Below are 13,322 nucleotides of genomic sequence, written 5' to 3'. Positions count from 1 at the left end.
AAGTGGGGCTTGAGTTGATGGAAAAAAAGCCTTTTTTTCTCCTGGCAGGAAATTAACGTAATATTTATATAGCATTTTATTACATCTTCACAACATCACCTGATGACATCTTTATTTCTGTCTTTATTTAATAGATGAAATGGAAGCTCACGGAGGGTCAAGATATTCCACATAGCAAGTGGCGAAGCTGGATGAACTGGAAACCAGATTTTACAAAACCAAATGCATCTCTAGGAAAAGAGAGTTTTTCCATTTCGGTAAAATTAGTGACTACCTTTGTGAAGAGGGCCACAATATTCTTTGATTTCTCTTTCAGGAGGTCAATAAAGTAAAATCCGGAGAAACAAGGGTAAATCATTTTGACAGACCTTTTAAACTGTAGAATTCCTAGGCCTTAAAAAAGACTACGATTCCCAGTATGCCACGAGGTACCGTCAGGAAGACTACGCCTCCCAGCATGCTGTATTTTGGAACTCTCAGTCCCAGAATGCAACGCTCGCCCTTGCTTCTAGAGGGCCGTCGAGCCTACAGTTCCCAGCATGCAGCAGCGTAGTCCCCAATTTTTGGCGCCTCGCCGGACCCTGCTTCGGAAAGACATTTTCGATTCTACAGGGAGAGTTCTGGAGTCACGGGCTACTTTGGGTCACGTGTCTGTGAGGCAATTCTTGCCCATTGGGACTGTCCAGACGAAATCTCGAAGGAATGGGTTGGGACCAGGGCCTGGCTTCGCTCAGGCGGGGTTTCAGGCAGCCCCAACGGGGTCCTCCTGGGGCCTTCCTCCCTTTGAACAGCAGTGGCGGGCGGGCTCTCTGTCTCCCGCACCCCTCCGAGTAGGGGCCGCACTCACCATGGCCACGGTTGTAGGTCGGCATTGCGCCGGGGGCTCGCGGAACATCTTGTGGCGCGTGAGTGGTGCGCTCGCTGCTGTGTGCGCTTGGCGGCTACTGGGGTCCGGTAGGGCGGCCGGGCGCTGACCGCGCGTGCGCGCTGGGCGGGGGAGGGGCCCACTGGCATGTAGCGTGGGGACCGCGCGGGGAAGGGATCCTCTTAGAGGGCGCTTATTACAGGGTTGTGAGGGCTGTCCGGGGTGGAAACTGATTACCGGGCGGGAGGATTGTGCCAGGGAAAGCTGGGTACGGGTGTGTGCTTGCGGGACAGCCTGAGTGCAAACTTGTTACGGAATAAGAGGCGTCAAGACTGGAAGCTGGTCAGAGTGGGAGGGCTGACCTGCCTGGGAATTTGGGCAGGGAATTGGGGAAGAAGGTGTGCAGGGTGGTGTACCTAGTGAAAAAATAACTTGTGGGTCACTTTGGATTAGAAATGCGAAGAATTAGAAAGAATGTGACTGCATAGCCTTAGCAGAGACTGGGTTTGGAGACTGTGTAAGCAGGAAAGATACTCTTTGTTAAGTGGAACGTGTGCTCTGTGGGCCTGAGATGAGAAGATACTTCCTGTGGAAGTTGAGTCAACAGTTCTGCGTCCATTCTGTGCAGGGCAAAGCGAGATAGGAGTAATACCCCTTTTAGGCTACTTCACCGGTAAAACCATCTACCGTGTATCCCCAGCTAAATACTTTTTACTCTTTAAGTCTTACATATTTTTTATCAACCATGTTTTCAATCACTGATGTTATGTAGATTGTGTTTCACAATGTGGCTGCAGTTTTTCCCTGTTTTCCATTTTCCTTTTTCCCATTGACACTGCCTTTTTTTAGACACCGTAATCTTAGCTTGGGCGATTGGACTGCCTACTGTCCCGGTCTTGTCCCCTCTGATCCTTCTTCATTGTAGCCATGTTACAAACACAAGGGTGTTTTACTTTCCAAAATATAAATCCAGTTGTCACTTTCATGACCCCGCAGTATTTAGTTTGTTTTTGCATTCACCTATTCAACAGATTTTATGCTTTATATATATAGTAGGCTCTGGTGATTCAGACATGAATACCATGTGTCAATTGCCCAATACAAGAATATCTAATAATTGTGAACACAGTTATAGTATACTGGTCCTGTCAGGTTCCAGTCCAGGACCCCTTATCAAAACCTCAATTACTCAGGAAAAACTTAAGTGATTTGGCTCTAGGGCAGTTCCCGTAGCTCTCCTCCCATCACTTATCCAAGCATTCTGCTGCTTAGTGATCAACCATCACCCCGTCCTGGGGTTCCCCTTCAAGGCTAACCTCCTGGCTAGTCTTGCTCACTAACCCTATAAAGGTTTGAATCCCCAGTCACTCGGGGCTGATGCTACTAGAGTCTTAGCCCATCTGTTCACAGATGTATAAATAAATTTCTTGTAAAACTCATTAGGCCTAGTGCGTCCCTCTGGCGATCTAACAGTTTCTATAAAATGTATACACCTTTTTCATATTGATATATCTATCAATTAACCTAGAGAGATAAGTATAAGTTGCTGTAAAATACAGTTGTAAAACTTAGAAGACAGGCCCTGACTGGTTGGCTCAGCGGTAGAGCATCAGCCCGTGTGTGGGGGTCCTGGATTTGATTTCTGGTCAGGGCACACAGGAGAAGCAACCATATGCTTCTCCGCCCTTCCTCCTCTCCTTTCTCTCTGTCTCTCTCTTTCCTTCCCGCAGGCAAGGCTCCATGGGTAACTTTGGAGCAAAGTTACCCCAGCGCTGAGGATGGCTCCATGGCCTCTACCTCAGGCACTAGAATGGCTCTGGTTGCAGTGGAGCAACACCCCAGAGGGGCTGAGCATCGCCCCCTGGTGGGCATGCCGGGTGGATCTCGGTCCAGTGCATGCAGGAGTCTGTCTGCCTACCCCCCACACTTGTAACTTCGGAAAAATACAAAAAAATAAAATCTTAGAAGACAGCCTCTCCACCCCTATATTTATTTTGGCACCTGACTCTCAACTAATACAACCTTCAGTTCACTGATATTGCAAGATTCTGTAGTATATAAATTAAAGTTGCTAATAGTAATAACCATTGAGGTTTATATATATATATACCTTCATGGACTGTAATCTGGGTGTAAATATTAGTGGTTAATATCCTATATGAAAAGGTAAGATTTGCATAACTGAAATAGTTTAACTGACTTCATGATTGAGTGATTTTGTTAATTTTGTTTGTTACAGGTTTTGGGCTGGAGGATAGTTGCAAGTATTGTCTGGTCAGTGCTGTTTCTACCTGTCTGTACCACAGTATTTATAATCTTCAGCAGCATTGATTTATTTCATCCTGTACAATGGCTGTCTGGTAAGTGAAACTCAGTATGGGGAAACAAATTTACAGGACCTATTTCTTAACATAAAAGTTGCATTATGTTTCAAATTTATTTTTAACTACTGCTTATATTGACATGTCAAAACATTCACTTTGAGGTAATCTTAGGGCATTAACTTAAACTGCCTTTTCATTATATAATAAAAAGATTAGTAAACCTGTCAAAGACTTCATTATCACATGAACAAAAAATCATTAGAAGACCACAAACATGAAAACTTAATTTTTGTTTGTCTCTTTTAAAAATTTTTAAATTTATTTAGAAAATTAAATTTAATGGGGTGACATTGATCAATGAGAATATATAGATTTTCTCTCTTTTTAATTTTTTTTTATTTTTCTGAAGTGAGAAGCAGGGAGATAGAGAGACAGACTCCTGCATGCACCTGACCAGGATCCACCTAGCATGCCCACTAAGGGGCGATGCTCTGCCCATGTGGGGCATTGCTCCGTTGCAGCTGGAGCCATTCTAGCACCTGAGGCAAAGGCCATGGAGCCATCCTCAGCTCCTGGGCTAACTTTGCTCCAATGATAGAGAGAAAGGAGAGGGGGAAGGGTGGAGAAGCAGATGGGTCTTATCCTGTGTGCCCTGACTGGGAATCGAACCCAGGACTTCCACAGGCTGGGCTGACGCTCTACCACTGAGCCAATTGGCCAAGGCCTCCTTTTATTTTGACTGCTTTATTGAGATTGTTTTTTTGGAAAACTGTTTCTTTTATCTGTTTAAAACTTGTGGATGGAAAATGTGAGATATCTCTTTTGAAAACCTGTCTAAAATTAAGAATACTTTATATCATGACTAATGAGAAAGATGAGAAGAGAGAAAAGGAGGAAAGAGTTAAAGACTGAGGAACATAGAGTGGAATTCTAGGATTGATGAGGAGCTACCAATTATTGCTATCAACCATGTGCCAGGCACAATGCTAAGCACATTAAGTATATTACCTCTTATTCTTTCTACAACCCTGTATAATAAAGAGGTGTTAACTCTACTTTATAAGTGAGGAAACTGAGACTCAGGTTCAAATATTTGGAGACATACAGCTCGTGAATAACTGAACTAGGATTTGAACATTGTTCTCTGATTTCAAAGCCCATATTTTTCACAATGCCACACTAGAATTAAAACAAATTAAAAGAGAGAGATGTTGCCAGACTAGGTTTTGAAATCTAAAGTCTTGCCAAAGGCTGAGAAACACAAATACTCTTTTTTTAAATTCAAATTTTTATTTTAGAGAGACTGGAAGAGGTTGGAGAGAGAGAGGAAGGACAGAGATAAGAAGCATCAACTCATAGTTGCTTCACTTTAGTTCATTGATTGCTTCTTGTATGTGCCTTGACTAGGAGGCTCAGGCTGAGCTAGTGACCTTGGGCTTCAAGCCAGCGACCTTTGGGCTAAAGCCAGCAATCTTGGGATCACATCACTGATCCATTGCCCAAGCCAGCGACCTCATACTCAAGTTGATGAGCTTGTGTTCAAGTTGGTGATCTTGGGCCTGACCAGGCGGTGGTGCAGTGGATAGAGCATCAGACTGGGACTCAGAGAACCCAGATTTGAAACCACAAGGTCTCTGGCTTGAGCGTGGGATCATAGACATGATCCCATGGTCGCTGGCTTGAGCCCAAAGGTTGCTGTCTTGAGCCCAAGGTTGCTGGCTTGAGCAAGGGGTCACTTGGTCTGCTGTAGCCCCCAGTCAAAGCACATATGAGAAAGCAATCAAACAACTAAGGTGTGTCAATGTAGAATTGATATTTCTCATCTCTTTCTCTTCCTGTCTGTCCCTATCTGTCCTCTCTCTGTCTCTCTGTCTCTGTCACCAAAAAAAAAAAAAAAAAGCTGGTAACCTTGGGGTTTTGAGCTGTGGATCTCAGCATTCTCAGTTGATGCTGTATCCACTGCGACACCCCTAGTCAGCCAGAAGCACAAATACTCTTGAAATACTTTTTATATCTTCTCAACAAGAATAACAATAAATTTCTTATGCTTTGGAAAAAGGAAAATGTGTTGTTAATTTAATTTTTCAGAAGAAAATGCCAATTTTACTTTGTGGCCTTTGGAGATATTATTGCTAGTGAATTAAAGTCATGTTAAGTTTTTGTTGAGACATATCAATCACTTCTTGGATGGGTCCCACAGGTTAGATAAAATTAAGCCATAAACCAGTGCAGGGATGGCAGACATTTCTGTAACTACCGCATTTCCCCATGTATAAGATGCACCTTAGTTATGGGGCCAAAAATTTGAAAAAAAATGGATTACGTATAAAGCTGTTGAACTCAGGTTTTGTTTTTTGTTTTTGTTTTTGTTTTTTTACTTTTCTGAAGCTGGAAACGGGGAGAGACAGTCAGACAGACTCCCGCATGCGCCCGACCAGGATCCACCCGGCACGCCCACCAGGGGTGACGCTCTGCCCACGAGGGGGCGATGCTCTGCCCCTCTGGGGCGTCGCTCTGCCGCGACCAGAGCCACTCTAGCGCCTGGGGCAGAGGCCAAGGAGCCATCCGCAGCGCCCGGGCCATCTTTGCTCCAATGGAGCCTCGGCTGCGGGAGGGGAAGAGAGAGAGAGGAAGGAGGGGGTGGAGGTGGAGAAGCAAATGGGCGCTTCTCCTATGTGCCCTGGCCGCGAATCGAACCCGGGTCCCCCGCACGCCAGGCCGACGCTCTACCGCTGAGCCAACCGGCCAGGGCCGAACTCAGGTTTTATTCATCATAAAATTCGTACAACTCCTCATCACTGTCAAAACTCCCATCCATGAGCTTGTCCTCATCTGTGTCTGATGATGAATCACTGTCATATATTGTTTCGTACTCAGTTCCATCTATGGCATTTGAAATACCACAACCACTGTATAAGACACACCCAGTTTTTAGACTTCAAATTTTTCAAAAAAGGGTGCGTCTAATACATGGGGAAATATGGTACTTTGCCAGAATCTGCATCTCTTAAAGACATCCATATTTTTTTATTTTATTTATTTATTTATTTAAATTTTTTTTGTATTTTTCTTCTTTTTTTTTTTTTGTGTGTGTGTGTGGTTTGTTTTTTTTTGTTGTTTGTTTGTTTGTTTTTTGTTTGGTTTTTTTGTATTTTTCTGAAGCTGGAAACGGGGAGAGACAGACAGACTCCCGCATGCGCCCGACCAGGATCCACCCGGCACGCCCACCAGGGGGTGATGCTCTGCCCCTCCGGGGCGTCGCTCTGCCGCGACCAGAGCCACTCTAGCGCCTGGGGCTGAGGCCAAGGAGCCATCCCCAGTGCCCGGGCCATCTTTGCTCCAATGGAGCCTTGGCTGCGGGAGGGGAAGAGAGAGACAGAGAGGAAGGAGGGGCGCGGTGGAGAAGCAAATGGGCGCTTCTCCTATGTGCCCTGGCCGGGAATCGAACCCGGGTCCCCCACACGCCAGGCCGACGCTCTACCGCTGAGCCAACGGGCCAGAGCTTTTTTATTTTTTTTAATTTTTTATTTTTTTTACAGGGACAGAGAGAGAGTCAGATAGACAGGGACAGATAGACAGGAAAGGAGAGAGATGAGAAGCATCAATCATCAGTTTTTCGTTGCGACACCTTAGTTGTTCATTGATTGCTTTCTCATATGTGCCTTGACCGTGGGCCTTCAGCAGACCGAGTGACCCCTTGCTCAGCGACCTCAGGTCTGAGCTAGTGAGCTTTTTTGCTCAAGCCAGATGAGCCCATGCTCAAGCTGGCTATCCTGGGGTCTCAAACCTGCATTCTTCCGCATCCCAGTCCGACGCTCTATCTATTGCGCCACCGCCTGGTCAGGCGACATCCATATTTTTATTTATTTATTTATTCATTTTAGAGGGGAGAGAGAGAGAGAGAAGTGCATCTCTCATTGATCCTTTGATCTTGGCTGTCTAGTCACAATCTCAGGATATTCAGTATTGTAATCTAGAGCTATTACCAACTGTTCAGAAATGGCACTTAAGATAAAAACATTTTGCCACTTCTTTAATCCTAGTAACACTTTCTCTCCAGTTTCATAGAATTGATTTATGCCATTTTCCCCCTCAAATGTTACTCGTCCTCTTCAACTTTTGCTTCACAAAGTCTTTCTAGAGAAGTTGTATATATATATATTTTTTTACAGAGACAGAGAGTCAGAGAGAGGGATAGATAGGGACAGACAGGAATGGAGAGAGATGAGAAGCATCAATCATTAGGTTTTCGTTGCAGCTCCTTAGTTGGATCATTGATTGCTTTCTCATATGTGCCTTGACTGGGGGCTACAGCAGACCAAGTGACCCCTTGCTCAAGCCAGCAACCTTGGGCTCAAGCTGATGAGCCTTGCTCAAACCAGACAAGCCCGCTCTCAAACTTGCGACCTCGGGGTCTCGAACCTGGGCCCTCTGCATCCCAGACCGATGCTCTATCCCCTGCTCCACTGCCTAGTCAGGTGAGAAGTTGTATTCTTATTTTCAGTCACATGAATTGGTTCTTTCTTTTAGCTCAGTTCAGTGCTTGGGTTTAATTGTGGATACTTAATAACTATTTTTTATTAGTTTTAGTCAGTGAATTATATACTTTTTTTTTTATTTTTCTGAAGTTGGAAACGGGGAGGCAGTCAGACAGACTCCCGCATGCGCCCGACCGGGATCCACCCGGCATGCCCACCAGGGGGCGATGCTCTGCCCATCGGGGGCGTCACTCTGTTGCAACCAGAGCCATTCTAGTGCCTGAGGCAGAGTCCACAGAGCCATCCTCAGCGTCCGGGCCAATTTTGCTCCAATAGAGCCTTCGCTGTGGGAGGGGAAGAGAGAGACAGAGAGGAAGGAGATGGGGAGGGGTGGAGAAGCAGATGGGCACTTCTCCTGTGTGCCCTGGCTGGGAATTGAACCCGGGACTCCTGCACGCCAGGCCGACGCTCTACCACTGAGCCAACTGACCAGGGCTTGAATTATACTTTTTAAAAATAGTTGGTTTTATTATTGTTAGTCAATTCAGCAAATATATGTCTTTGCTTTTTTAATTTCTTTTATTTATTTATTTATTTATTTATTTATTTATTTATTTATTTATTTATTTTTTACAGAGACAGAGAGATTGAGTCAGAGAGAGGGATAGATAAGGACAGACAGACAGGAATGGAGAGAGATGAGAAGCATCAATCATCAGTTTTTCGTTGCGCGTTGCGACACCTTAGTTGTTCATTGATTGCTTTCTCATATGTGCGGGCCTTCAGCAGACCAAGTAACCCCTTGCTCGAGCCAGCGACCTTGGGTCCAAGCTGGTGAGCTTTTTGCTCAAACCAGATGAGCCCGCGCTCAAGCTGGCAACCTCGGGGTCTCGAACCTGGGTCCTTCTGCATCCCAGTCTGACACTTTATCCACTGTGCCACCGCCTGGTCAGGCTGCTTTTTTAATTTCTTTTGTTCATGTTTTTAGGGATAATACATATTTTATTTATTTTTAATTTTTTTGTGAGAGGAGGGGAGACAGAGACAGACTTCCACATGTGCCCTGACTGGGATCTCCAAGCCCACTAGCAGGTGATGCTCTGTTGCAACTGGAGCCATTTTTTTTTTTTAAGCACCTGAGGCAGAGGCCATGGAGCCATCCTCAGCGTCTGGGGCCATCTTGCTGTAATCGAGCCATGGTTGCAGGAAGGGAGGAAGAGAGAGAGAGAGAGAGAGAGAAGCAAGAAAAGCGAGAGGGGGAAAGGTGGAGAAGCGGATGGGCACTTCTCCTGTGTGACCTGACTGAGACTCGAACCTGGGACTTCCACACGCTGGACTGACGCTCTACCACTGAGCAAGCTGGCCTGGGCCAATACATACATATCGTATTTTAAAGTTTGCCATATTTTTGAAGTGGATTATTATTGTTGAACTACTGTAAAATGTGAATGTATTAGTATTTCACAGGGATATCCTGACTTTTGGTTTTTAATTCAACTAACAGATGATTTATGGGGACAATTTTATTTTTTAAGAAGAAATCTGAAAAATATTTACATTTTAAAAAGCAACTTTGTTGGTATATTAGTAAATGTGGTATTTCTGTTTCACATGATGAAATATGTTTGCATATTGTAGTATTTTGTCTCATGTTAACTTCTGGGTTCTCTGAAAGAAATTCTAGTACAATTTTAAAGATCCCAGAGCTTGGTCCAAATAACTCACATTATAATTCTTGAATGGATGTCTTATAGGACCTGTCTACAGTGTATGAGGACATTCTTAAAGAAAAGATAACTTTTAAAATTAAAATTAAAGTGGTGATTCAAACCCCTTTTCTGTTGCAGTATACTGAATATGACTGCCTGACTGAATGATCTTTACTCATTCCTCTCTCTTGTGTTTTAGATTCTCTCAATGATCTATGTAGTTCCTGTATAATCTTTTACCTTCTGCTGCTGTCAGTGGTAATAATAATAATAAGTATTTTCAATGTGGAGTTCTATGCAGGTGAGTTTTCAAAGGTTAATTATCTTAAAATAATCTTTTAATTTTTAAATTTTATTTAGAAAATTAACTTTGACAGGGTGACATTGATCAATAAGAGTACATCGGTTTCAGGTAAAATAATCTTGGCCTGACCTGTGGTGGTGCAGTGGATAAAGCGTCGACCTGGAAATGCTGAGGTCACCGGTTCGAAACCCTGGGCTTGCCTGGTCAAGGCACATATGGGAGTTGATGCTTCCAGCTCCTCCCCCCTTCTCTCTCTCTGTTTCTCTCTCTCCCTCTCTCTTTCCTCTCTAAAAATGAATAAATAAAATTTAAAAAAAAGATAAAATAATCTTAAGAATTGATTTTATTAAGGGCAAACTCAATGTGTTTTGTATATGAGTGTGTATAACAGGCTGTATTTTATGTCAAAGTTTTATAAATGTTATGCAATCATATGCTTTGATTGTTGTATCTTAAAATTTGGGTGATTGTTTTTAAAAATATTTAGAACTTTTAGGACAAATATTAGGAATGGAGAGAGATGAGAAGCATCAATCATTCGACTTATGAGATCACTAGACTAGTCAAATTCATAAAGACGGAAAGTAGAGAGATGGTTGCCAGGGGTTTCGGGGAGGAGGGTTGTAGAAATTGTTTAATGGGGACGGAGTTTCAGTTGGGGAAAATGGGAAAGTGGGAAGATGGATGATGGTGATGTTTGCACAACGGTGTGAATGTACTTACGCCACAGAACTGTACATACCCTTAAAAATTGTTAAAGCAATAAACTAAGTATATTTTACCATCATAAAAAATTCAGATCTCTTAATGGTTCACAGCTGATGTTCAAGTTGTGATTCATTAGATGTATTATAAAATAATGCTTTTATAGGGTAGGAGATTTCTTGGATCTTTCTCAAATATAAAAGTATAATCCTAAGATTTTCCCCAAAATTAAAAAATACTATGTTTTGCCTTGGGAGAATCACCAGCTAAATTCCAGAGCATTATCTTTTCTTAGTTCCTCATCTCACTCTTCTGTATCTTTCAGATTCCTTGAGTTTCTTCTTAAAGTACAATAAGAAGATTTTTCTGAGGCTGCTGGTTTTTTTTTTTTTTTTTTTTTTTTTTTTCTGAAGCTGGAAATGGGGAGAGATGGTCAGACAGACTCCCGCATGCGCCCGACCGGGATCCACCCGGCATGCCCACCAGGGACATGCTCTGCCCACCAGGGGGCGATGCTCTGCCCCTCCGGGGCGTTGCTCTGCCGCGACCAGAGCCACTCTAGCGCCTGAGGCAGAGGCCACAGAGCCATCCCCAGCGCCCGGGCCATCTTTGCTCCAGTGGAGCCTTGGCTGCTGGAGGGGAAGAGAGAGACAGAGAGGAAGGAGGGGGATGGAGAAGCAAATGGGCGCTTCTCCTATGTGCCCTGGCCGGGAATCGAACCCGGGTCCTCTGCATGCCAGGCCGACGCTATACCGCTGAGCCAACTGGCCAGGGTCAGGCTGCTGGTTTTGACTGCAGCATCATTATTCTTTTTAGCTCTTTCACAGTTTCTTGTTAGATATGGTATAAAATTTCAAATCCTACTCTGGATGTTACAGTACACACCCTTTTTCTTTGCTTCCCGAATCTCACTACTTGTTGACGGGTGTTTTTTCTGTTCAGACCGTACACAGGACCCCATGACTTGCAGCACGTGTTCTTTCACACTGTCCTCTGTGGGCTTCTCTGGTGGGAAGGGAAAGGTGACAGCACCCTCTTCCCCGGAGCGTGAGGCCGCTAAGTTCCCGGCACACCTAATGCCCACCTCCCACGTCGTCTTCACTTGGAGTGTATTAAAGCAGTACGCCTACATAGGTAGATTGGGGAACCCTGGAATAACTTTCGGTGGTCAGCATCTTCACCTCAGACCCAGTCTCACCTCCCCCAGCTCACTTCTAGAAAACATTTTTGCATTATCATAAAGGTATTAGAGATCCCGTACAAACTTTTGTATTCAGTATTGTCGATACTTACCTAGTTTGTGGTTTATTTTTCACACGTGGACTGTATATTGCTAATTTCAAATGCTGAAGTAAAGGTAATTTGCTGGGGGCAAGCACTGTTTTTTAAAAGTTATTTAGTTTTTTTGTGGCATTTAGGAGAGTGCCAGGGTAGGCACTATTTGAGCTATCAGGAAATTTAAAAAGAAATGAAAAATATTACCATACTGTCTTTAGATTTCATCTCCAGATTCTTTGATTTTGTGTGTATGTGTATCCCTTTGTATTTAATCTTCTTTCAAATTATTTTAACTTAGAGTTTTTGACTAGAAACTTTTCTGTGCTGTATTTTACGTTGGCTCTGGGTTTCTTCCTTCCCTTTGGAGTATTTGTACAAGGATGAGAGGGAATTGTTTCAGTTCTCTGACGTCATAGGCTGCAGATTGTAAAGCCACCGTAATGGTTTTGTTCTCTTTTCAGTTGTGCCTTCCATCCCCTGCTCCAGACTGGCGCTAATAGGGAAGATCATTCATCCTCAGCAGCTCATGCACTCGTTCGTTCATGCCGCAATGGGGATGATGGTGGCGTGGTGTGCTGCAGTGATGACCAAGGGCCGATACAGTTTTCTTGTGGTTCCCTGCACAGGTACTGAGAGGTAATAGTAAATGTTTGCTTTTTTTCTAAGGAATCTTGTTTAGTTACTAAGCCAAAAATGGCTTGTAGAGTTTAATAGTTTTTGGACATTTTTAGCTTTCTAGACTTCTATAGGAGTTGCTTTGTTACATACATCAAATGTTCTTGATGTTTTATATTTTCACTTCAACAATTTTTAGACCCATTTATTCTATGCACAGTGTTATACTAGATGCTGTTGGATTTATAAGAATGATTCACACATAGACTCTAAACTCCTTGAGAGTTGAGAACAATAGGGCAATTAAGACATGGACACAGCCTGACCAGGCGGTGGCGCAGTGGATAGAGTGTCGGACTGGGATGTGGAGGACCCAGGTTCGAGACCCTGAGGTCACCAGCTTGAGTGCAGGCTCATCTAGTTCGAGCAAAAAAAAAAAGCTCATCAGCTTGGACCCAAGGTCGCTGGCTCGAGCAAGGGGTTACTCGGTCTGCTGTAGCCCCACGGTCAAGGCATATATGAGAAAGCAGTCAATGAACAACTAAGGTGTCAAAACGAAAAACTGATGATTAATGCTTCTCATCTCTCTCTTCCTGTCTGTCTGTCCCTATCTATCCCTCTCTCTGACTCTCTCTCTGTCTCTGTAAAAAAAAAAAAAAAAAAGACATGGACACAAATGGATGTAATAGAGAAATAGGAATGTGTGAGAAATTGGTTGTACTAAAAAGAAAGTGCGGAGTTCAGAAAGCAGGGAGGTGGCATAACTCATAGATGAGGTAGCATTTTTTTTCTTATGAATGTGTTTTCAGTGAGGTGTAGGGGATGGGTTGGGATGGGAAATACACCACTAGGGAAATGTGCATTCTGACCTTCCTGGAATAGTTTCTAGAATTTTTTCTTGGAGCTGCTGCTCTTGTTGCCAGCAGCTTCTTTAGCTCTGTTGCTGACTGGCTCGTCCCTTGAAGATTAAGTCCCTTTTTTTTGGATACACTTCTGTTACTGCCTTTTCAGGACCACTAACTGGTACATCTCTGGGGAAAGATT

At 43.7% G+C, this 13,322-nt stretch overlaps 2 protein-coding genes across 5 annotated transcripts in view; both read left to right on the top strand.

Annotated features, from left to right (window-relative positions):
* Positions 1-6,515, top strand: part of IFT25 (intraflagellar transport 25) — a 144,912-nt gene extending 138,397 nt beyond the window's left edge. For all 4 annotated transcript variants that reach the window (XM_066376349.1, XM_066376348.1, XM_066376347.1 and 1 more), the window contains exon 6: positions 6,352-6,515. In XM_066376349.1, coding sequence (XP_066232446.1) covers positions 6,352-6,489 — 138 coding nt within the window. In that variant the 3' untranslated portion in view covers positions 6,490-6,515. The remainder of the gene's footprint in view (positions 1-6,351) is intronic.
* NDC1 (NDC1 transmembrane nucleoporin) overlaps positions 586-13,322 on the top strand; it is a 66,043-nt gene continuing 53,306 nt past the window's right edge. Inside the window, exons 1-4 of the mRNA XM_066376335.1 lie at positions 586-905; positions 3,105-3,225; positions 9,576-9,677; positions 12,125-12,299. Of these exons, the coding sequence (XP_066232432.1) occupies positions 849-905; positions 3,105-3,225; positions 9,576-9,677; positions 12,125-12,299 (455 nt within the window). The 5' untranslated portion in view covers positions 586-848. The remainder of the gene's footprint in view (positions 906-3,104; positions 3,226-9,575; positions 9,678-12,124; positions 12,300-13,322) is intronic.

This window comes from Saccopteryx leptura, chromosome 3, assembly GCF_036850995.1.
Source record: "Saccopteryx leptura isolate mSacLep1 chromosome 3, mSacLep1_pri_phased_curated, whole genome shotgun sequence".
Classification (NCBI taxonomy): Eukaryota; Metazoa; Chordata; class Mammalia; order Chiroptera; family Emballonuridae; genus Saccopteryx; species Saccopteryx leptura.
Note: the sequence above shows the minus strand (reverse complement) of the source record. Positions and strands in the feature narration are given on the sequence as shown.